At 38.0% G+C, this 25,000-nt stretch overlaps 3 protein-coding genes across 3 annotated transcripts in view; 2 read left to right on the top strand and 1 right to left on the bottom strand.

The window, feature by feature from the left end:
* The window catches only part of LOC138029026 (intraflagellar transport protein 46 homolog), a 15,514-nt gene extending 824 nt beyond the window's left edge, over positions 1–14,690 (top strand). Inside the window, exons 3-13 of the mRNA XM_068876696.1 lie at positions 3,036–3,106; positions 6,304–6,503; positions 7,217–7,291; positions 7,774–7,867; positions 8,185–8,266; positions 9,263–9,315; positions 9,920–9,987; positions 11,715–11,826; positions 11,895–11,955; positions 12,408–12,493; positions 13,462–14,690. Of these exons, the coding sequence (XP_068732797.1) occupies positions 3,036–3,106; positions 6,304–6,503; positions 7,217–7,291; positions 7,774–7,867; positions 8,185–8,266; positions 9,263–9,315; positions 9,920–9,987; positions 11,715–11,826; positions 11,895–11,955; positions 12,408–12,493; positions 13,462–13,611 (1,052 nt within the window). The 3' untranslated portion in view covers positions 13,612–14,690. The remainder of the gene's footprint in view (positions 1–3,035; positions 3,107–6,303; positions 6,504–7,216; positions 7,292–7,773; positions 7,868–8,184; positions 8,267–9,262; positions 9,316–9,919; positions 9,988–11,714; positions 11,827–11,894; positions 11,956–12,407; positions 12,494–13,461) is intronic.
* On the bottom strand, positions 14,170–18,333 carry LOC138029028 (dynein regulatory complex protein 12-like). The gene is made up of 6 exons (XM_068876699.1): positions 18,206–18,333; positions 18,021–18,095; positions 17,789–17,908; positions 17,006–17,098; positions 16,510–16,640; positions 14,170–15,422 (listed from the first exon to the last, which is right to left on the bottom strand). Exons 1-6 carry the CDS (start codon positions 18,255–18,257, stop codon positions 15,294–15,296), a joined length of 600 nt encoding a protein of 199 aa, XP_068732800.1. The 5' UTR covers positions 18,258–18,333; the 3' UTR covers positions 14,170–15,293.
* Positions 18,334–18,371: 38 nt separating this feature from the next.
* LOC138029027 (electron transfer flavoprotein subunit beta-like) overlaps positions 18,372–25,000 on the top strand; it is an 8,311-nt gene continuing 1,682 nt past the window's right edge. Inside the window, exons 1-5 of the mRNA XM_068876697.1 lie at positions 18,372–18,450; positions 18,530–18,616; positions 20,109–20,180; positions 23,790–23,948; positions 24,962–25,000. The exon at positions 24,962–25,000 is cut by the window's right edge and continues 24 nt beyond it. Of these exons, the coding sequence (XP_068732798.1) occupies positions 18,394–18,450; positions 18,530–18,616; positions 20,109–20,180; positions 23,790–23,948; positions 24,962–25,000 (414 nt within the window). The 5' untranslated portion in view covers positions 18,372–18,393. The remainder of the gene's footprint in view (positions 18,451–18,529; positions 18,617–20,108; positions 20,181–23,789; positions 23,949–24,961) is intronic.

The raw sequence follows: 25,000 nt of genomic DNA, 5'->3' as shown, positions 1-25,000 counted from the left end.
AGTAAACCAATCAAAACTCAAAGTAATTACACGTAGCCGACACAAAAGGCGGGAAAATGTGCACGTGTGAGCCATGATTGGTTGAAAAAGTGGCGCGAGAACTTTGATCCAATCACTGAGTGAAGTATATGCAAAACCAAAGTAATTCGCTAATTATTTGCGACACTCAATTGAAAACCGATCTATCCACCTTTTGAACAACTGGGGCCAGGACAGTAGTCAGCTCTGCCAAATTTTGAAACTAATCGTCTCTTGTAGAGAAACGATACTAAGCAACATAGATGTGGTTGTGTGAAAGCAAATTAAAAGGGAATGATTTCCACACATGTTCCTACTTCATTATACATGCAGAATAAATAAATAAATTTTGTATTATAATATTATATTATAATTATTATAATTATGCACGAATTTCGTGTTATTGTTGTTTATAACAATACATATACCCAATGGTATCTCATTATTTTCTCTCTCCCTCCCCCACCTACTTCTTTGCCCACATCGCTCACACTGATGCTCCTTTTCATAAAATGAGATTTAAACATTTGGAAATTGTCCCAGAATTATGACCGATCCTGAGCGGTGCATAGAGTGGTGCAAAGAACACAATCTACTTTCGTCCAAAACTTTTGTGGAAAAGTGGTCAGTTGGCAAAGAAAGTTTATCGGGAGATCCATGGATTTGTTTTGCGATGCTCAAAGGGCATCTATTGTTATCAATATGGTTTTCTTGAAACAAAGGAGTGTATGTATAATGAAGTTGGGACCCGTGCGGAAATCTTGGCAGGAAAACAGCTCACTTCCAGTTGCCGTCCTTGGCTCAAAAACATCACATAAGCTCATTATTTTATTGCAGGATTATGTAATCTCTTGTAAGTAACTTGATGGTTGGGCAAGAACATTGTGTTAGCCCCCACATGGGGCACTAATCAAGTTACCTCTTACGAACCAAGTTTGAGAGTCTGTACTGTTTAATTACAGACTGAGTTTTTCTATTTGATTTATGGCCCAAGCATCACAGAGGCATGCAAGCCATAAATCAATAGAAATTAATAAAAATCTGGAATTTTACACTGTATAGACCAAGAAAATGAGGTTAGTAGGAAGTTTTTTTTTTTGTATATCTGTGGTAATCAGCTGTGTGGCCATGGAAAAGGCAACTAGTTGAAGTCAGGTGGAAGGTTGAACTGCCACAAAGATTGCCATGTCAGATTCCGAAAAATGAAATCTTTTTGGCTGTTTGAAATAGTTGCTTGCAAGATTCAAACAGTTTTACAAGTTTATGAAACAGAAATCAAATGACATGAAAAACTTGCTAGAGAATATTTTAGTGAAATTCCAAATTTATCAGCCATACAGCAGGCTGTACTGCAGAATACGGCCCACTTATTTATTCAATCTGAATGATATAGCAATACACCATACACAGTAACACAAAAATTGTGGCGTGTGCTGACCTACACTAGTCTTACACTCCTTATTTTTTTATTTTTATTTTTTGTATTTTATTATTGTTTTTTTTATTATTGTTTTTTTATGGAAATGTTACACTCCTTATGCTCTAACCTTCATTCATAGGCAATTACTTACACTCATACAGCTATTTCGAGAAAGTTTGTCAAGAATAAAGTGCACGCGACAATCCCGAAAGGTAATATGGGATATGATCAATACACTGTTGCTAACGACTGTGGCTGTCGAACCTACTTTTGTTACTTTCCTTCAGCACTCACAAACATATATCAGTGGCCTCCCGTACGATTCTTTTAAATTTCTGTGAAAAACAGTGCACTTAAAATCACCCACAATACCTTTCAGGACTGTCGCGTGCACTTTTTCCGACAACCTTTCTCAAAATAGCTGTATGCAAATTTGGCCTACTTTTGTATGTGTTTCAGCTTAATTTTGTTTTTGGTTTGAATTTTTTTTAAACCGGTTCATTCTTATTCAAACCAGTTTAAATTTTTTAAACTTTTTTTTTTTAATCAACTGTGTAAAAAGAGATTTTTCTATTTTTGGGAGTGTAGTTTAAAAGAAAAACAGGGGCTTGGTTTTTAGGGAGTCTAAAAAAAAAACTAGATATCTTTTCCTCCCCTCTACGTACCCCTCCCTGATCCTCTCCAGTACCTCTATCCTACCCCACCCTTCATACATATATCCCCCCTCCCCTTATACCCACCCCCTCTATACAACACTATTATGTATTTGCCCCCTGGGCGTCCCATAATAGCTATTTGAAACAATAGAAATCAAAATGGCCGCCGTATCTGCAAAAAGGTCAATTGATGCCCATTGCTCAGAATAATTTATAAATGACTATTTTATTATTAACCCCAGGCTACTCTCAGTCAAAAGTTTGATTTATACACAAATGTGCAATACGACACCAGAGTCACCAGTGCTATTTGTAGGCAGTCTGCAGTTGTCATACACCTCCTGAAATGCTAGCCATTTTAAATAAGTGCATAATCTGCAGTGTTATGGAAAAAATAAAACCAGTTTAAAAAATTTAAACTGGTTTGAAAAACAATGAACTTTTCAAACCACGAAATACAATTTAATATTTAACTCTAACAACAGGAGACAACTTAACTCGAGCTAGCGACTACTCTTAGTACATTCTCACTACAATAATAAATTAACTCAATGCTTCTCTACGCTTATCTGACCACAGATCCGAAGAGAGTCCAAAATTAACTATTTACAGCTATTACAATAGCAACTCTTATTTTTAAACTTATGAGTCACAGACTATTTTGAAACTGATGATTCACAGTTCTAGGAAATTCTTGAAACAACACATTGCGTGACATTGGCCTTCGCAAACTTTCCACTCCGACCCCTGTAACAATATGCACTTACATACGCTCATACGCACTGACTTAGCCACATATATCCACTGAGCTACACTTAGGCACACACTTTGTCCGCACAGAGAATGCATTTGATTTTAAGTCTTATGAAATGATAATTCAGAGGAAGTCAGAGAACATTCTCTCTTGACTAATGTAGTGTGGTTGGTTGTTATTTCTTTAGCTGTTGAATCCATCTCCATGACTGATCAGAGTGATGATGAGTTTGACCATGATAATTTAGTTGAGGCAAAGGTGGGTATGTTTATTTATTTATCTACTTTTTTGTTTTTTTTTTTTATCTCTATAACTGTTGCAACATAATATAAACAAATATTACACAAAGAGGGAGAAAGGGCCTAAAATAGTTGAGACTAATACTAGCCCTATGTTATAAATTACAATGGTTTTTATTTTTATTTTTACGGGAGATTGTTTTTTATTACGTAGGAAAAGAAACGAAAGAAGGCAATAAATACAAAATAAACATAAACTTTAAACAAAAGACACAGGGTACCAGCACAGACATAAGATAAAGCAATATTGTACATGAGTCTGAGCAAAACAATTACATTTGGAATGGTTATTTAGTATTGGGAAAAGTATAATGTGAACATTTCTTTCTTTAAAAGTTTTTTGTCAGGTTTAGTTTGAATAGAAAGAAGGTTGTCTTTCCAGAAATGTTGACCAATAAAGCTTAAATCGGTTAAAAAAATACCATGGTAATGTTCTTATAAAGGTGAGCCACTTGGACGTTAAGATTTACGACGACTGCCGAGCAAATGAGCCACCTCAACAAATTCAACTTTAAACCACTTTTGCCTGGAGCTTCGCGCATCACGCATATCTCATGTAACTTGAAGTTCACGAAGATCGATGAGATCACCATGAAAAACAAGGAAAGAAAAAAAACAAAAAAAACAGCTCTGTGCAAATGAAGAAAAAGTTCCCTTAGCGCGTCGAACCATCACCTTGTGAATTCATTTACCTTTTGCTTTATTCGATTGCGCTACTGATGTAGTGACTTAATGCGGTTATGTACTATATATCAAACAATGAACGGTAAGTGTCGCTTCGCTGATTCCATTGTTTTCAATGCAAAGCCGATAGTATTTTTGCATAGCCTATTTCTCGAAAATAAAGCTCAAATCGGACAAAAACAATGCCAGGGCAATGTTCTTAAGTTCATTTCCAGTCAACTTGCAAAATTTGGGCTAGTTTTGAGTAAAACTGAAAATCGACCAAAATTGTCACTTACCAGCTTTTTGCATCCAGCCCTTCAATTACTGTGGGACAGAATTTTCAGATATTGATTCGAAAAGGTAGAATTTGAAGAAGCTCAGTGGAGGAGCTGTGAGTAGAATAATCAAGACCTGAATGTAATTAAATGATATCAAAAAATTTTAAAGACCAACATTTAATTAATGTAGTGAGGGGTAATATGTTCACGGATAGGAACATCGTTTATAATTCAAACAACCTTATTTTTGTAGTTTCACAGCATCAGAAATTAAAGTGGACTGTCATAGTTTAATATTCCCCCACAGTGTACAACCATATGTTAAGTAGGGATAGATAAACGAGAAGTACATGTTAATTAGTGTACCTAGGAATCGCATGATCCTTGCATGACATTAATATTCTTGCAAATTTTTGAGCAAATCTATTCAATATGATTATGCCCTAGAAAGACGACAGTCAATAAGTAATTATTAGTCCTTGATATTTGACATTGAAAGAGTAATCCAAGTAGTGACCAGCTAAGCATAAAGGAGGAAGTACTGTCGGTAATTTCTTTCGAGGTTGAAAAATGATATACTTATTCTTAGAGAGATTTAAGGTTAATTTATTTGCACATAGCCAGTAATACACTTGGGACAATTCAAGGTTAATTTGTTGTGTTAGCATGTCAAGGTCTTTTAATACCACATACATTGAGAAAGTATCATCAGCAAATAGTCAAACTAAGAAGTAGTTAGTCATTCCAACAAAGTCATTATATAAATATCAGAAAAAGGAGTGATCCTAAAATCGATCCTTGTGGAACACCTGTGCTAACCGTTTGTAGGTCTGAAAAGGTACCATTAACAAAAACTCTTTAATTGTCTCCTTTTTTGTAGACATGACTTAAAACAATGATTTTCAGTACATTTAATCCCGTAGTGAGAGAGTTTAGATAACAGATTTCTGATGAGAAATGTTGCAACAAGTTGAGACTCCACTGTCAATGAAGACTCTTTGTAATTTCGTCAATAAGATTGACTAGACAGTCAGTACTCAGTTGTATTACTTCCAGGCCTAAAACCATATTGGGGCTGATAATATTATGGAAAGAGATATGGAACATTAATCGATTATAAACACATTTGTCCAGGATTTTACTAAGAGCAGGGAGTACAGAGATTGGATGATAATAATGTTAGGGAGTAACTGTGAACCTTGCTTGAAGGCGAGAATGACCTTTGCTATTTTGACTGTCAGGAAACATGGCTTGAGTTATATTATTTAGAGGTCTAATGATTTTTTAGGCTGCGATGGAAAGTAAGAAAGGATGAATTTTATCTATACCAAGGGATTTTTTCCTGTCAAGATTTTCCAGGGTACATTGTTCCCTCTGTGTATCCTATTGGGCAAAGATGTTGGTGGCTTTTGCTTAATTTCGTTGAACAACCCAAGGCAAGGAAACAGCTATATCCAATGTTTACTGTTTTCAGGAGCTGCAGCCCTGTTTTGCTCGCAGAGAAGTCTGGTTATGATTATTCTCAGATGTTATGTTGTTTCAAGTATCCATCTGGAAAATTTCAACTTCTTAAACTAAGGATGGAACGGCTGATCCTATCCACTTATGCCTGATCAGAAAGCAGGGTTAATTTCCTGGTGATTGGTTTTAGTTCCATTCGAAGGATAACTAAAAAGAAGCCTGAAGTGAAATCACTTCATGTGCTTAATTTGTGTGAGCAGAATATGGTGTGGTGGATATTGTTTGAACAAATTATGTGATTTTTATTTATTGATTGATTAACATTTGAAATTGAGAGAGAGAGAGAGAGAGGAGAAAGAGACAAAAAGCCAGTGTAATCAAGCTCTTCGGAGAGGATATAAACGTGAGGTTTGTAAGGTGATCAGTGTGATCTTTAGGTGTACCCCACAAGTTTGGTACAACTTATATACACCTGTGTAGCAGAGTAATTCTCTGCTATTTGAGGAGAGTGTGAATTAACTTAAAGCAAAGTGAAGTAAAATAAGTTGAAATGAAATTTTGGTTTTATGATGAGAGGAGAAAATTAGAGGTACATCTGAATGACCTCTCAATGAATTAAGCAGAGAAACAAAGACTTGACTCTTATAAAATTATGTAAATGCTCTTGCCACTGGTCCAAGCCTCCCTCCCGTTCCCCCAAGAGGTGTTTTCAACAAATATCTCACTTTCTGATGTTTGCTGTGTTCCTTAGGGAGCTCCTGGAAGTTATGCAAAGCCACAAGAACTACCAGCAGGTAAGGAGCGTCCCGGGAGACCCACAGGCCAAGAGATGCAAAATCAGAAAAGCGATGATGTTCATGATGAGGATGATGATGACAGAGATGACGCAAGTGACAGTTCTGATGATGAGGATGATGATGAGGATGATGTGCATGGAACTGCTATGGAAGGGTAACAATGTAGTTTGAATAATCTCGTAATGAGCACTGAGTGGTGTCTGGGTTAAGAAGGTGTTGAACAGGGTTGTTGACCGGGTGGGGGGGGGGGGGGGTACCCCCCCGGGGTTGTTGATGACAACTTATCGGTTGAAATCAGAAGGTTTTTGTTTACCTGGGTTCCAACACTGTTCAAATAAGCCATTTCCGGCTTCATGTCTGCCTCCTCTTCAAAGAGAGTCTAGGTACAAAGTTTTTGTTAAAGTTTTTGTTAAAGTTTTTGTTAAAGTAGAACTAATTACTGGTACCATCACAGTAACTTTGCACTTAGACTTGCTTTGAAGAGGAGGAAGACATGAACTCAGAAATGGCCTATTAACGTGGCCCTGGTTCATATAAATAGTAACCTGTGGACTTAACTGTGATTACAAGATAGAGTACAGTAACTGTTTTGAGTTACTCATCTAAAAGTGTTCTTGCCCAAGGAAATCTAACTTTTTTCATTTTGGTAAAAGAGGCTTTTAAATGAAAAATTGTCTAGTGAATAATAGTAATATTGCCCAAAGCATGCAACTTTAAGTGGAAAAATCATTCTTGTACTTTTTGGCAACTGTGAAGGATGCTGTTGCTGATAAAATTTTGTTGTGGGACCACAACGATGGTTTAACCTGGGCCACTTGTCAATCGTATTTAGTGTATTTCTTGTCACAATATTTATTTCTTATTCAGAGCATATGACCCTGCAGACTACGAACATCTACACGTGAGCCAAGAAATTAAGGAACTCTTCCAGTACATCACAAGGTATGCTCTACTTACCCCGTATCAAATAGTTTGTCCTAGTTCTAAGCAGCTAGGGAAAGGAAGAATGTCAGGATGACTGTGTAAGCCAAAGGCAGTATTTGCTTGTAATAAAAAAAGATAAACAAATTATTCATACAGTAAGTTTCAGAAATCAGTAGGTGAGGGACAAACCTCTATTCCAAAAAAATACAAATTTAATTAATTGACCAATCCCCATTTGGACTTTCAGGGCCAATGAAATATAATCAGTGAAACAACAGAACAGAGCAACATCTGTTAAGAATTCCAGCTGGCCAGAGGCAAACCAATTGGCTATTTACAGGTGCAGCCAAGAAGTTGAACCAGGAATTAAACTAGTGGTCGCAATCGGTCTTGAACCCTGGATGTCTGGATCTCTAGTTAACCAGTGGACCACACTGCCATAAAATAACTCTTTGAAATGTCATTATTTTAACTTGTTTTGCACTCTTAATGATATTAAGGTACACTACTCAAGCAATCGAGTTGGAGCATAAATTAAAGCCATTTAATCCAGATTTCATACCAGCTGTTGGAGACATTGATGCTTTTCTGAAGGTAAAACCGAGCTTTCTCTTTGCACTTTTTTTTTGTGACATTTTGAAGTACTGATTATGATGTGGTGTTATGATCTGTATTGAGCACATCTTTAGCAATGTGTTTTCTTCACAACCCCTTTCCCCAAATATCTGCTGGCCTTGGTGCTTAATAAATCCACTGTTGTCTGCGTTAAGATTTTCATGTAATTATCAATGATTATGGGATCTGATGTGTGGGAGGTGTATACAGTAGATGTATAATAAATACCTTACTCTTTTTATCAGGCCACACTGTCAATTCAGGCTCCTTGTAGTTTTTTGACCAATTTTTTATAGGTGACACGCCCAGATGGTAAACCTGAAACGCTGGGGTTGGTTGTACTTGATGAACCAATGGCCAAGCAATCAGACCCTACAGGTAAAGTGCACATGATTTGTGATGTTTTCCACTGGGTGAATGAAACAAAAATACCTTTTTCTTTTTTTAGAGTCTGCAGTAACGGTCTGGCCCCAGTTGTTCAAACGATGGATAGTGCTATCCGCCGGATAAATCACTATCCCGTGGATACATGTAGGTAATAGTGAAACCAATCGCGCTATCCATTGGAGAGTGATTTATCTGGTGGATAGCGTTATCCACCTTTTGAACAACTGGGGCCTGGTTGTGTCATTGCTATCAGTACTGTGCAGGAAATGTTTATACGTGATTATATCATTGTGCAGCTCTTCTATCCTGAGTGAAGGAATGATTTGATGAATATGTAATTAATCGCTCCCCTAGATGCTTTCAGGGTCAATTTTCATCACATTGTGGGGGACTTTGCCAGGCAGCTTTTATAGCGCTAGTGGCAGCCATGCAGTTTACGATCTCAACTGAATAACTAGTAGTTTACACAAGTGCCCCAGAACAGAATCAGCGAAAGACCTCCATATCAGGGACTACATCCCCTACTCTTCCTGAACAGTGTGTGGTTTCTTTAATGTCCCACACAATTGATGTGAGACAGGGTCTATGGTTTATCGTCCTTATTAACCATTTGCAGCACTTTCTCATCAGTTATTTAAAGACTCTGAGTGTTGGTCTGGCCAAGGGTTTGATCCTGCGACCTCCTGCAGTGGCCAGATGCTCAACCAAATGAGCCAACCAGTTGTATTCAAGGGTTTCAGTAAACTTAACAAATCGAAAATAGTTCAGCGTTGTCTTTACTCTCATCAACAACAATATTTGTCATCACAGTGGTCAAAATGTTGTGGACTCACAAGGCAGTCAGCCGAGTGAGTTCACAACAACAAACTAACGATATTCAAGGCCAAAGAAAGTGGCTGACTTCTGACTGAAGTAGCCAATACTTCTCCTCAGCTGTTAGTGGTTATTGAAGCCCCTGCCTATTAATGGCACTAAATTTCTTTCTAGTTCTGGACCTGCAACTAAGAACCATTTCAAAGCAGACAAACCTGAAAGCGATGGTGAGTCTTTCAACAACTTGCGCTCTTTAGTCTATTTAACAATTTATTATTTGCCGAAGGTGAGGTGAATAATAATTTTTTAGTATAATATTACATACTGGTAGGCACTTATTTTTAAAATATGCATTTTCTTTAAATGAATTAATTTCTTTGTCGCTGTCACCTCAACAAAACAGCTTGCGGCCATTTTAAAAAAAACATTTCTAAAGGTGATTTATCACAGAATAATTACCTCAAGTGCAACCAATCAGTGCAGAGAATTTTTTCTTAATCACCTAATGTGATTTATTCTACTAAAGAATATTAATGTACTTTTGTAATGTGGTAATGATGCCAGAAGTTTTTTTTTTTTGTGTCAACTGAAATATAGCCTGGGAATGCAGACGTATTTCCAACGACCGCCAGAAATGCGTCTGCGTTCGCAAGCTAACTGAAATAGTGCATATCAGTATGGGTGTGTATGAATGGTCCTGGAAGTGGAGTTATAGTTCTGTGGGAAATGGGTCAATGGGTCAATGGAAAGAGGACAGAAACTTTGAAATAGCTTCAACTTGAGGAAAAGAGCCAATATAAAGTGATTTTTATCTTCTGTCGGATTTTATAGACAGTGAGAAGCATTGAAGAACCAGAAAAGAACCCCAAGGCTGTGGATAACTGGATCGATAGCATCAGGTGGGGAGCACAAAAGAATTTGCTATAAATGTGAATTTCTTTTGATTTGAACTTTGATTTACTAGCTGGAGAAGTTTCCAAGTGAATTATGCTCACTGTTGTCACTGCTATGATTTGTGGCTGCTTAAAATGTTGATGCCACTGTCTTTTTACTTTTTCAACCAATGAGAAGCAAAACCAAGATGAAACAGCATTGTATGTTTTGAATTTCCTCTGCCTATAACAGTTGCATTAAAATCTGATTGATTCATTGTTCTTTCTGGGCCTCACTGCTGCCTTAATTAATGTTGTAATTAGGTTTTGCAACACCCTTGATATTCTTTGAATAGACTACAAATTGTATAATTATGTGAAAGACATATACCGTAAAGTTCCGATAGTGATGACCCCCTGAAAGTAGCGACCTTCCCCCCCCCCCCCCCGCCCCCCGAAAGTAGCAAGACCAAGTTTTTTAAATGGTCTGCTGTCAATCAATAGTCAAAATTTTAATGTACAATAATATGCAGTTTAATTTACAACCAGGGGAAGCTTTATGCCACTATTCGTCCTTGACATCAGTTCACTGATGTAGCGATGAAAGAACTACCGTAAACCGGTATAATTTCGTATTAGCAACAGGAACGTTCCTTCAAATTTTTGCTATCATTATTATCTTCTTTTTATGAAACACAATCTGTACACATGGAATGCAAATAAAATGTTGTTCTTTTTTAAATTTTATGTTCTTTTTTTTATTTAGGAAAAAAAAAGGCTCGCTATTTGTAAACGATTTGTGTTCCCCGAAAGTAACGACCCCCCGAAAGTAGTGACCCCCAAAGGTTGCTAATTCTGAAAGTAATGAGAGTCGGTACTATTGGAACTCTATGGTATTTGAACAGTGGAAAGTCGGAAGCATGTTATTGTTGTTATTTTTTAGAACATGGCAGTTTAAAAAAAAAAGTTACTTATTATAAGCAGTACAAAGGGAGAGCCTAGGAAATTCAGGCTCAGGTTATTGCTTGATTATTGAAAATAAGTACCTACTTGTTTGTTCATAATTGGTAAAACAATGACCTGTGATTCCAGATTCCGGATTCCAGGTTTTAGGGTTGCCCTTTCCTATCGCCGATGCTTACTAATACAGGGATATTTTTGCGCAGTTTAAAACTATCAGGAGAAAGTAGATCTTAGTAATTACTCTTGGTATCCAAAAAGAAAATTGGGGGTAACCATGCATTTTTCAGAAATACTTAAGCTTTTTACAAATATTATTCATGAATTACCTTTGAAAAATGCGTGGTTACCCCCAATTTTCTTTTTGGATTTCAATAACACTTGTTAAGATCTACATTTCCTGCATAATCATAAACCGGGGCAAAAATATCTTTAATTAGTAGGCACCGTCCTTAAATATTGTCCAGCCAAGTCCGAGGGTGACTTCTCTTTCATTCAAATGAAGAATAGTTGTTGTGAGAAATACTATTCTACATGTATGAGCTGCTTTAAGTTAGAAGCAATTAAGAGTGAACTCAAGTAATTTAAGAACTGCAGGATAACATGGCAAATGAAAGTCATGTATTACAAATGAAGGTATGAATCCATTAGATCAGCGCAGAAACAACCAAGTAGTTGTTGTTAAGAGACTCTCGTAAAAAGTCCCAGCTTGTCCTGTTTATGCAAGGATTTTTTTTAGCCTTCTTAAAACTTGACTGTCTAAGTTGTGCATTACTTTTAATGTCTATTTGTAGAGAACTTCATCGTCAGAAACCGGCACCTACAGTGCACTACCAACGGAATATGCCAGATATTGAGCCTCTTATGCAGGAATGGCCTGCAGAATTTGAAGAGCTATTAAATCAGGTATTACTAGGTTGCTTTAGTGCACTTTTTCTGGGACAAGAAAATTAACAAAACTAACTGTTTTGTAGGTTGGCCTTCCCACTGCTGATCTGGATGTAGAGTTAAGTCAATATGTTGACTTGGTCTGTGGTAAGTTACGGTGTTACTTTTCATTAATACCTCCTGCTAACCATAAGTTACAGTTTTAACCAGCATTTTTTCTAGAGCAGATTATTTATTCACACTTGGGCCACAAATAAAATTATTGAAGTCAAGTAATTTATGAATGGGATAAAAACAAGGAGCGTTAACATACAATAACAATAATTTTCTATATTTAGGGACCACAATGTAGAATTAATGGCCCAGTAAATTCACTAATCACAGCAACACATACTATCTATGATATGACAATTATTGTTGTAAAGAAGGTGTCATAAATTTTAGCTTGCCCAAAAAAGGGTTATAAGGACGTTTTCATTGATTAATCATATTTTTTTGGTTTCTCATAGCCCTAGTAGTCGGAGAAGAGCTTATTATAAACAAAATCATAATGATACATGGCTCAGGTAGAGAGTAATGTTTGTGTATTTTGTTGCTAGGAATCCTTGACATCCCAGTGCATAACAACAGAATTCACGCCCTTCATGTGCTGTTTACTCTGTTTTCAGAGTTTAAAAATTCACAGGTATGGTCATTTGCTTTGAAGTCATTGTATTAATTTTAATCTGATCAACTGAATGATAGACGAAAAGAAGAAGACGAAAAAGAAGAATCAATGAAGTTGTAAAGTTCCCGGAATGGGTAAAGGGGATTGTAAAATAATATGTGCAATAGAGATAATTTATCTTGAAATGTTTATCTTAGTCATAATACAGAAAATGTCAAACGTAAGGCTTTTTTATGTGAAAAGTCTCTAGTTATTTAGTTTCAATGTCTGCAAGCAAAATCTTGTGTTTGGAGAATTTAAGTGTAATGTACAACAAACAATATCTGAATTGTGCTCAGTACTTGACAAGAGAAATATATTCCTAAAGCCCACCGCACACGATGAGGAAAGAACTGAGCAGACTGCCTCGCTAGGCGGTTTGCTCAGCCGTTTCTTCACGTGTGCAGGGAAATTTTGGTGCTCAAGAGATTTGCCTCGCGAGGCCACGAGGATAAAATGAAACATGTTTGATATTTTTGGCCTTGCAAGGCAAATTCCTCACTGTGTGCAGCCATCGTGAGAATCGAGCTGAGCTCAGTCAATCAAGCATCCAATAAAATACATGGAATTCTCACGTGACTTCAGTGGTTCAAGATGGGATCGGAGGAAGAAACTCCAATGCCAATGTGAGAATGCCATGTATTGTATTGGATGCTTGATTGACCAAGGTCAGCTTGATTCTCAGGGTAGCCACACACAGTGAGGAATTTGCCTCATGAGGCCTAAAATATCAAACATGTTTGATTTTATCCTCATGGCCTCAGGAGGCGAATTTCTCACTAAAATTTCCCCGCACATGTGAGGAAACGGCTGAGCAAACCGCCTTGAGAGGCACTCTGCTCAGCTCTTTCCTCACCGTGTGCGGCGGGCTTAACATTAGGATTGGCTGATAAGAGATCAATGTGATTAGAGTGTTTTCTCACTAACTGCTTATATCTGTACAACAGCATTTTCATCAACTGGCAAAAGACAATCAGTTATCAAATGAGTTGCGGCAGGATGGTGGTAACAATGAAAACATGGGAGACGTGACAGCTGCTACGGAGCAAATGACTCTCAATAGTGGAAGCATGCAGACTATGAGCTTTGATGACTAATACTGGTGCTTTGCAATGTTGTATATAGTGTATATTGCATTGTGACCTGTATTAATTTTGTAGAGTGAATATTTTCACCAGAATGTTTACTGTTATTTAAAAAAATTAATACAAACATTGCAACACATACAGAACGCATTACTTTTTAGTATAAAATGATGTTGCAACTGTTTAACCTGCAACCAAGGGACCAAAAGTTTATTTGTAATATTATCATGTCATTAACAGTGTCATGTCATTAATAATCAATTATTGATACGGTGTTGTCATGTTAGTGGTACAAACATTTGGATCTGATGACATCCAAAACTGTTGTTAATTGCAGCGCACTTGTAATTTGTAATGTGCAAATCAAAGATCCAAATTCTTAAAGAACTTATAGAGTTACTTTTGTGATCCTTGTTTAGCCAGTATGAAGGTAGTACTAATACCAGCTCTAGTGGTAGCATGCTCTAGTGGTAGCATCACCCACAAACCTGTAATAAACTTGAATCACATGATGGTGTATGACATGTACATGTCAATGAGTGTGTGACAAAACAAAGAATCAAGTGTTACTGCCCTTTTTGTTTCCATTTTATTACGGTGCAAAAGTAGGAATTACACACATTTACACATGCAATTTCTCAGACTGTTAGCTGCAATCAGTGACAAATTCATTTGGGACACTTGCATTCAAATGAAGCAATTTCATGGTTTGGGACTTTGACACCCCTCTCCCTCCATTCAATGTTGGGCTGAAATGTCAGATTTCCTACAAAGCATGACTCCTGATTGAAGTAGACTCCACACAACATTGAATGGGACGGGGGCAGGGGGGGGAGGGGAAAAAGAGTTATTGTTAAATTAGTCCTAGATATAAGGTCAAGCGAGAAATTCTGTTCAAGGAGCATGTCTGTCCCACCTAATGTGTTCATGATTGTAGTTATCTTGGAAAGAAGCTAGGGCATATTTTGTTTGAAAAAGTGTGAAGGATTTTTGTTGAGTATTACATACCTTTGCGCCACTAAACAGTCTCTCGTTAGCTTGTTACCCTACTTTATTGTATTTCGCCCATTTAAATAAAAGATAACCCAAAGGCTGTTTGATCAAGACTTCTTTTTCTTGCTGAATTGCACAATACGACACCCTAGCAAACTGAGCCCTCAAAATTCTAATTAATGTAGGGGTTAATGGAAAGAAAGAAAGCTTGTACCTTATTTTATTGTTTTGTAGGTGTCATGACTGTCTGGAAAGGTTTCCAAATTAGGGTTAAAATAATGAAAGCCTGATATTAACGCGAATTTTAAAGATTCATGTTTATTTTATGGAGCATTAATTTCCAATAATAAGCCATCAGGTAACCTTGATATGGCTATTTGATTGCCTGGGTGCCTCATGAACTATTATTATATTATTATGAACTAATCAGAAGAAAATTTAAACAAGACGTGTCATTTCTCCTTATGACACCCTTAAGTGTTTTTGTTTAGACGCTATGATACTATTTTGTACAACTGAATGAGGTATGGGAAGTGTAGAGGGATTATGTAATCAGCCTGCATAGCAAACATTCCTGTTCGACTGATGAGCTTCGAAACGATTTTCTGTGAACTGGCCACACCCCAACTTTTGCGCGGCCAGTTTGCAGAAAATCGTTTCAAAGTTCTTTTGTCGAACAGGATGGGGGATTCCATGGCCTTCTAGATTTCCAGAGGATTTAAGCCAAACTCCAACAGAAGCTGTTTGTTTCTCTCTTGTATCTCAGATGACTCCGTCTCCCATCTTGACTTGGCCTCTTTGACTTTTTCTGCCATTCTGTCAAAGGCATCCTGCCAAGAAAAGAAAAAAAAAGTGAGGAGTAGGGCTGGCACAGTGGCAAGAGCACTTGGTTCCCATCAATGTGGCCCACGTTCAATTCCCAGAATCTGCATCATGTGGGTTGAGTTTGTTGGTTATCAACTCTGCTCTGAGAGGTCTTTCTCTGCTACTCTGGTTTTCCCCTCTCCTCAAAAACCAACCTTCAATTCGATTTGACCTACCGTATACAAATTGATATCAATTTACAGTGTCGCCAAGTAGTGCCCGGGCGGTTTAAGACTGGGCACTTAAATATTTAAGATTCACATACATACTTTACATTGCAGACAATTGTTAAATGAAAAAGATCAAATGCAAACATCCATGTAGCTTCCCATGCAGACGTTCTTAGGGCTTCGTCATGAGTTCCACCCCACTAACATCTCCTGGAACGAAAAACCACTTCTGTGCAATGGCTGTTTGCCCACTATTTAAAGAAACCAATCAGCATAGGCAATAAAATGCTGCGAAAGAATGCCATACAAGACACTAGTTTACCCAAAACTGGAAGGCGGCCTCTTATTGGTCCATAAGAGGTTTTTCGTTTCAGCAGACATTAGTTGGGAGGAATGCGTGACGAAGCCCCAAGAACGTCTGAGTGGGAGGCTAACATCCATGGCCTTGCCTTTTTTTGGGGGGTGGGGGTAGTAAATTGCAAAGAAAGGCAAAACAAAAACATGCATTTTTTATTGAAATGAAAGTGATTGGTGTTGTGTTTGAGTTATTGAGTAGCTGTAACAGGCTCTTCAGATTAGGCAAAGTTAAGAACAGACATAATACAGTTATGCCACAACTTAGCCACTTAACACATTCACACCTCAAACACCCTATGATGCCTCCCATTGACGAGTAAAATTGTCTGGCGTTAGACAGAGTAAAATTTATTACCGGTAAGTGTCACTCTCAGGGGTCAAATTGGATTAAAGTTCTAAGTATTTATAAGAGGTCAGAAACTAAAGTGCATTCTTTGGAGAGAGGGTGCGAATCTTTTGAATCAAAATGATGTTAGGAGGACGTTTACCAGTGACAACAGGACTTTATATTGGAAGTCATACATACATGAAGAACACTTTCATATGCTGATTCCATGTTATCGATTTTAAACTGAAGCTCTGCGATGATTTCATCCTTTTTTCTGCGAATGTCATCACGTTCCTTTCTGGTCCTTTTCAGTTCTTCCTCTGTCATCGCTAGTCAAGAATAAGAATCATTGGTAGAGATGATCATGATGTTACTGTTAGGACAGAGCCTCTTTACAACACCTACCTTAAATGCCCCCCCCCCCCCCTCCTCCCCCATAGCCTCAAGTTCACAAAAAGCCCCCCTCGGGATTGAATAAGCCCCCAGGGCGCTTATTGGAGCGTGTATGGTACTTCCCACCATGGGTTTACGAATAATTACGAGGAAATTGGTTTGGACCACCAACATGACACAGAGTGGGATACTGTGCATTTCCCTTTTTCTTGTCTTCCAACTTGTCAGGACTGGGTAACTCTACAGAGTTTGGCATTTTTGTAAAAATAATATGTCCAAAACAGAATGTAAATTAACTCACCCAGCTGCTCTCGGAGCTTATTGACTGTTTGTTCCAGCATATGAATTCTAAGGGCCATTTCTGACTGCATTGTTTTGTATTGACGAGTAAGATCTGCAAAGGTGGACAAAGCATGTAAATCCACTAAAATGTGCAATATGTACAGTACACCATGCAAGAGTGGGAAGCTCTTTTAGCAATTCAGGCAATTTATTTCAACTCTTTTGTTGGGATCAAAGCATTGGCTTGGGACAGAGAGTTCATTGATACAATACAATACAATACATACTTAATTGACCACTCCCCATAGGGGCTTTTCAGGGCCAATGAAACGCAACCAACGAAACCACAGAACAGAACAACTGTTAAGAATCCCAACTGGCCAGAGGCAAACCAGTTGGCTATTTACAAGTGCAGCTGGGAAGTTGAACCAGGGACTACCAGGATCAAATTGAACAAGTGGTCAGAGCGGGTCTTGAACCCGGGATCTCCGGATCTCAAGGCAAGCGCCCTAACCACTGGGCCACACTGCCTCCTAATTGATGGCCTGGGTGGGAGAAACTAAATACCAGAAACAAAAAAGGATGTGAAAAAAAAACCGTAAAAATCTGATGATGATGATGACAACAAGAAAAAAGAAATTTGGTCAACTGGAAGCCGCCTGAATCATTCAGGTGTATAGAAGAGACAATTGTTGCTTAAATCGTCCTGATAAATGTAAGGATCACTTCTCCCTTTCATCTATTATTATAACTGAACTTTATACACTAATTTATTTTATTCATGAAACTTGTTCTTGTCTACCAGAAGAAATGTCCAGTTTATTTTGCTGTTCTGACTCAACCTCTTCTTTGGCTTCCTTCATTCTCTCCTTCATGCGGTCTGCAGTGTCTTTCGATCTTCGAGCAATTTCAGTTCTAGAAGCTGTCAAAAAATATCAACACAATCAGAGCCATGATTGGTTTTTGAGATAGGTGGGGGGTGGGGGGAAAACTGGGAGATAAATACTGTCAGGATTTTGGAAACACTTCATTACCAAGTTCATCTTTAAGGACTTCTATTTCTTGCATAGTTTTCTTGTACTTATCTTCGATCGTCAATTCAGTTTTTTCTGCGAAAGACAAAGTTGACATCAATGCAGTCTTGAGCACAGGTTAAAAATAAATGACAAAAACTGATATTTACAGCCAACTGAGGCAAGCTCTCGCAAATGAAACATACCATCCTTCTTCTTCTTTTTCTTTCCCTTCCCCTTTTTCTTTTTTGGTGGCATCTTTGCGATATGCCGCGATATGGACACGATTAAAACTTGTTGTCAAGGCTTCATTTTGGTTCGCAGTTTCATTTTGTTTCAGCGGTATTTTCAATGATTATGCGCACCATATCCCCCTTTCCTTTCGGAATCCAAGATGGCGTCCTGGAGGGTTCTTGTTGGCGTAAAACGGGTTATCGATTATGCCGTGAAGGTTAGATACAAGTCATTGAAAACTATGTTATGATAAATAAATTGAAAGAGGTAGTCAGATTTTGAATTTCACTCCGCAGATTCGCGTTAAACCGGATAAAACCGGAGTGGTAACAGACGGAGTCAAACATAGCATGAACCCTTTTGATGAAATAGCTGTAGAAGAGGTTGGTATTAAAAAGTCCTTTAATTTTAAAATAGCTTTTAGTTGTTTGCTTGAGTTCAAGAGCGTTTAAATTAAAACGTAATCGGCCTCGTCCATCAACTAATCAGGTTGATTTGACTGTAGGCCTCGTTCCAATATTTTCAGGATAATTTCGTAACCAGGGAGATACGTCACCAACCAACTCGCCACTACTATGTTCTCAAGCTCAGACAACTGTCACGCTTCACGAACAAACAACATTTAGTGGCGAGTAGACTGGTGGCAAGAGTAGAGACTACTGATGGCATTAGGGAACTGGTATATTGAAAGGAAAACCCCATTTCCAAGTGAAATTGCCTGGCGTTAACATGCCTCAAAATGTTATTGGTGGAGTGAGTCGGGAGGTTGAAATGGCATGCAGCAGGATTTGATTAATCTCTGTCATTTTTTTTCAACATCATGGAGATGTTGGCAGAAGCAGTCATCCGTTTGCCACAAAGATGTTGTGGATCAATTTTTTTCCTGGTTCAAAGTATGTTAAACCAGTTCAACGTTGATTTTCCTTTGTTTCAGATTATGATAATGAATATTAGCTTGCATCTTGTTTAGTTTCTGTTTCAACTGGTACACCACCGTGTCCGCCACAGTCAAAACCATCTACTCGTGATATTTCCAAGGACACAAAACTAGGCAATGCCTTTTTCATATTCAGTACTGATTTGTTCTCCCACCATTTCAATAGCAATATATTGCCTTTTCTTAACCCATTGAGGAGTAAAATCATCTGGTATTAGACAGAGTAAAATACCAAGTATGGCTGGTCTAGGTGTCAAAGGGTTAAGGCTGCTTCTCCGTTTGAAAATGGCCATTCCTCTACCTGTGCCCTGGACACAATGAATTCTGTGTACAACTACAAGGGGTGGCAAATGGTAAAATCCAAGACTCGCCGAGATGCCGAGATCCTAGTCCGAGCCCAAGACTCTGTGGTAAAAAGTTTTGAGACTCAAAAAAAGTAAAAACAAACCATGCAAAGACGAGACTTCGAGACTTATCAAAAACTCTTTTGAGATTTCGAGATCCTGCCAAATTTTTGCGAGACCCATGTTTTTCGCGGTACCATTTGCCACCCCTACTATATCTAGGGGCAGGCTCTTAGTGTCAACTATTACAAGTGATAATGAGTATTAAACAATAATGAATATTAAACAATTTGAACCATCACATTGAGAAGTGCTCTCACCATTGTGCCAACACTGCTCCCTGGAAATAACAGGGCAGTCCCAAGATGGTATCCACAGTAGCCCCATGATATTGTTGATATGGGGCATGGTTGCATGGTTTTTACTTCGCAAAGTGGACACAAAGGACATAGTATTTTAGACCTGTCTAAAATACTATCTTTGAACCGAAATACTCATCTCACAGATAATAATTTGATGGTGTCTCTCTAGCATCTGATACCAAAAGAAGAAGGAAGTGTTTGTTTTGTCTTTTCTTGTGTTTTTAAATTGTAGGCTGTGAGGCTTAAAGAAAAAGGCATAGCCTCAGAGATTGTTGCTGTCAGCTGTGGCCCAGCAAAAAGTGAGGTAATAAATTAATGATCTTTTACTTTGCCTTGAGTTGTCTCCCATTGAAAAGTAACATAATCTGGTATTGGAGTAGAATGTTTAACTGGATGTCTTTGTGGTTAAGGAAGGAAGAGGGGCAGTTTGTGAATTGGCCAAAGATGTTATACAAATATTGAAATCATTAAATAGTGCAGGGGTAAAATACATTAGGTGCAAAGATCACATCTTGATATAAATTTAAGGTACAGTACTGGTCAATTGTAACTTGAAAGTCTCAACTGGAAACTCGATCCTGGATTCTTGACGATTTCGAGAATAGAGGACAGAGTTTCGAGTTTGGAGAGTCAAGAACAGAAAATTCAAGGACTGAGTTTAAAGTTTGCCCAAAATTGTGTAGAGAAATATGGATGGAAATAAGGAAAACAGATTGGCTGATTTTGCTTGGGTGTAAATGATCATGACTTCCTCCCTCCTCCCTGGCTTGGGGGGGAGGGGGGAGGGGGCTCAGCATTGGTTCCTGCCCAGTCCCCCTAATCCACCGACAACCACCCTCTCCCCCAACCACCAGTTATTGTTATATTGATAATTATTATATATATATTTTGTTAAATCGCCACAAAAGTTTTGAATAGGCCATTTCCGAGTTCATGCCTGCCTCCTCTTCAAGGCTAGTCCAAATGCAAAGTTTTTGTTAATTGAAAATTAGTTTTCATTCATATTTAAAGTAGAGCTAATTACCATCACAAGAACTTCGCACTTAAACTCACTTTGAAGAAAAGCCAGACATGAACTCGGAAATGGCCTTTTCCACAACCTCAAATGTCAATTTTGAAACCCCCTCTACTGATTGAGTATCTGCAGTACAAGGAATACAGCGGTTTTAGTCATGTATGCCAGAGTTGTTCGAAGACACCGCCATTACCATTATGGATAATGTCAAGGACTTTATCAACAATGAATGTCTCCATATACTACAAAACCTGAAGGAAATGGAAACTCAGCTACTACAAACATTAGAAAGTTTGCTGGCCAATGGGTCCTAAGATCTTTCGGCTGTCTTCGACTGCTATCTTTCATTGGAGGCAAATACCATGAACATGCTGGTGAAACTGGATGAATTTGAGATATTATTGACTGCACATTTTTCCATTTACAACGGCTCTTTTAAGAGCCACAACACCCATGAAAGCTTTGTCCAAGGTGTTAGTATGTCCAGATAATATTTGATTTGATTCTTGTGAAATTTTATTATTTTATTTCATATTTGGCTGGCAAATTTGATTAGTAATTACAGATCACCGGCCATTATTTCCATTCCTGAGAATGTATCTGTTGTAGTTTGAAATGTACTTTAGGTCAAAATGATTTCAAGCTAGGTCAAAATATTTTGAACTAGGTTATTTTGTTCCAACCTAGGTTATTATGAACTGTCTAAAAAAGGGTTTCCCTTTTTTTTGGGGATGTTATTTAAAAAAATGGGGCCTGGATTTTTAGGGGGAATAAAAAAGAAAGCATCTTCCCGTTTTTCGTCCACTTACTGTCTTTCCCTCGCCTTCCCCTGTACTGTCCTTGCTTACTACCAACGGAATGTGTCTCTTACCTTGAACTTTCACAACATTCCCTGCCGCTCCAAGGATACGAACTCTCGCACCATAGGACATGTGAGATTACGTCTCCTCTGTATTAACCGCTAAGCCATTGAATCAGCAACTGAAAGCGTCTAGATGTTTTTTCTACCAATGAGTTTAAGCTATTTCCAAGCCTTCACGACAACTACCATTTCGCACATGCGTAAATGACATAAAGTGAGACTTGGAAAAATTTCAGTTCATACACAGTTAAAAGGCCGAAGATGGAACTTTGTGAAGAAGTTAAAGGGTCCATAGGCTAAATTTATCTGAAGAAGAATGAAAAACAATCTGAGTCTCCAGTGCAACGAAAGCAAAAATTGTGACTTAACAACCATTGGAGTTTTATAAAATACTCATGAAAATCTAAGCTGCACTAAGCTCATCCCCTTTCCTCTAGGACCAATTTACTAACCAATATATTACATGTACTTACTAATAATTAATGGGTTTTTGCTGATGTTTCCTGCTATCAATTTCAACCTAGCTTAAAATAAAATGACCTAGGTTGAAACAAAATGACCTAGTTTGGTTGCAAATTAACCTAAGGAACAAAATGACCTGCAACATATCAAAAGGCCGTGATAATTTCTTGAAAGACCTCAGACCTCTTGAAACTTGACTCAAGCCTCAATTCTTGAAGTTTTCAAGAGTCAAGAATGGAGGTTAGAGTTTTCATTATCAAGTTTCGAGAGACCACCAAGTTACGTTTGACCAGTACTGTATTTTATTCCATAGGTTTGCTGTGAAGATTGTTGGAAATGTTGCACCAGAGCAAATCCTGAATTGAGAACTTATTTTGAATCCTTATCTTTCTGAGTCCTGTATTATTGACTTTATTTCATTCACACTATTAATATTATTTTTATTGATTCTCTGTTGAAATACTAGAGTGAACACACAGTCTTTTAAAGCAGCTTGGTTGACTGCAAGTTTTAATATTATTTCTTATGCCTTGTGTTCTGGCATGTTATTCATTAAAAATCAAAGGTGTTGCAATACAAGACCATGCCAATAAAGAGTTTCCATGACCCATAGTGTGCATTGTTGGATTGTGACTGCAATGGCAAATGTGATAGGGTGATGCTATCACACTCTTATTCTTTGTTAAGTGCAAATTTTAACTTGGAATACTTGTCAAAGGTCACTGATACACCTTGCTGATATGGAACTTTTCATATTGTATGAAATGTTCTTCGTGCCTTCGCAGTGGTGGGAGGCCCGATAGATATCCACCAAGCCACCCTGACCCCCACTCCACCCCACCCTGGCCACCCTTTTGCTCACTTCCTCTACATTCAATATGAACTTTACATCAATACAATTAAGTCGGCTGTAACCTTAACCCATTGACTCCTGGGGGTTCCCCACTGACAAGTAAAATTGTCTGGCGTTAGACAGAGTAAAATACTAAGTATGGCAGGTTTAGGCCGGTTCAGGGGTGAGAGGGTTAAGAACACCATTGTCAGTGGCAGCAGGGATTCAAGTGGAAGAGGGAACAACAAGGCATTGACTGAGTGGGCCTTCACTAGAATAAAATGTTGCAGAATTTTTTTCTGAAGATTGAAGTCAGTAACCTGATTATACAAAAATTTGGTTTTATCAATGGAGGTGATAATGTGTATTGGCCACCGTACAGAGATTCTAAAAGCTGATGTTTCGAGCGTTAGCCCTGCGAGTGTTAGCCGTTTGTCTGATGAAGGGCTAACGCTCGAAACGTCAGCTTTTAGAATCTCTGTACGGTGGCCAATTTACATTATCAACTCCGTTGATAAAACCAAATTTTTGTATACTATTTCCCCACCAACACAGCACCACAGTTTCTTTAAAAACTACCCCCTTCAGCAACCTGACTACCGGTACTTTGCTTTTTGAGTGCTTTCTTTTCTTGCGAAAGGGACTTGTTTCCCTGTAGTGATTCTTAGGGGAAGTTGTCTATTCCAACTGAGCTCTAATACAAGGACAGAAATCCTTACTCACTGGTTTATTTATTTTACAGGAAACCCTTCGCACAGCCCTTGCCATGGGGATAGATCGTGGCATCCATGTTGTTCTCAGTGATAAAGAATATGAAGGACTTCAACCACTAGCAGTAGCTAAACTGTTTCAGAAAATAACCGAAATAGAGAATCCTAATCTTATTATACTTGGGAAACAGGTATCTAAATCTGAAAAATATTATATTGTTGCCAATTGAAAACATTAATTTTGATTGTAATGGTAATGGAGAGGGCCTTTTAGGGGGGAAGGGTTAAAGGGTTAAAGGGGACAGGGGTTAGGGGTTTTGTGTAATTATATGAAGCTGTTGTTAGCTCTTTGGCCCCAAAGGAGTTTCCCTTTAACAAGTAAAATTGTCTAGCGCAAGACAGTTAAGGACGTTCGCGCCCAAAATGTTCCCACAGACAGATTTTTTTTAAACTTGCCATGCAGAAAGGTAATGATCTACTTTTGCCAAAAAGGCAAAAAAAATGGGGGGGTCACCGTGCTCGTTTTCGTTTTTGTGAGGTGCACTCTTAGAAGACTGCATTATTTTAAGACGATTGTAGCTTACAACTGTCAGCAATAAAAAAGCTACATTCGTGAAAATTAAGATCAGGTAAACATACTCAATTCAACATAACTAAATTAACCTTTGCAGTTGATGTCTTTTTCTGAGGTGAAATAGACCTTGAAAAACGATAGATATTTGTCTAAGAAAGAAAACTTTGGTTGCACGAGAGCATAAAAGGTGAAATATTTGTAACTTCTCATGCACAGATTTTTTTTTGTTTTTTGTTAAAATGGACAAAATCAGAAAAGGAAGTGATCTACGATAAGAAAAATAGGGGTCACGGAGCATTCAAATGAGTAAAATTGCTGTGAAGTTCTCAAAGCGATGGTATATTTGCACTGTCACTGGGTCCACAGCTATCCCATGATGCCACACGCTTTCACATTCCCGGTCTTGTGGAAATGTTTGCGCCTTTAGCATCATGTTTACCTTCGTGGTCTGTGATGCATGACGTGTGCATGACATGCGCGAAAAAATGCGCAGTAGCAATGGGTGTGAACGTCTTTAAATCTGTAAGTACCGCTGTTAGGAAGGAAAGTGTAAATCACCTTTTTTTTCTGTTTGCTAATTTGGCCTCCCAGGTGGACTTATTTTTATCTCAAGATGATTTGTCTTTTCAGGCAATTGATGATGACTGTAATCAGACAGGACAAATGCTC

The sequence above is a fragment of the Montipora capricornis genome, chromosome 13, assembly GCF_036669925.1.
Source record: "Montipora capricornis isolate CH-2021 chromosome 13, ASM3666992v2, whole genome shotgun sequence".
Lineage (NCBI taxonomy): Eukaryota > Metazoa > Cnidaria > Anthozoa > Scleractinia > Acroporidae > Montipora > Montipora capricornis.
The sequence above is the reverse complement of the archived record's forward strand: the minus strand, read 5'-3'. Positions and strand labels throughout refer to the sequence as shown.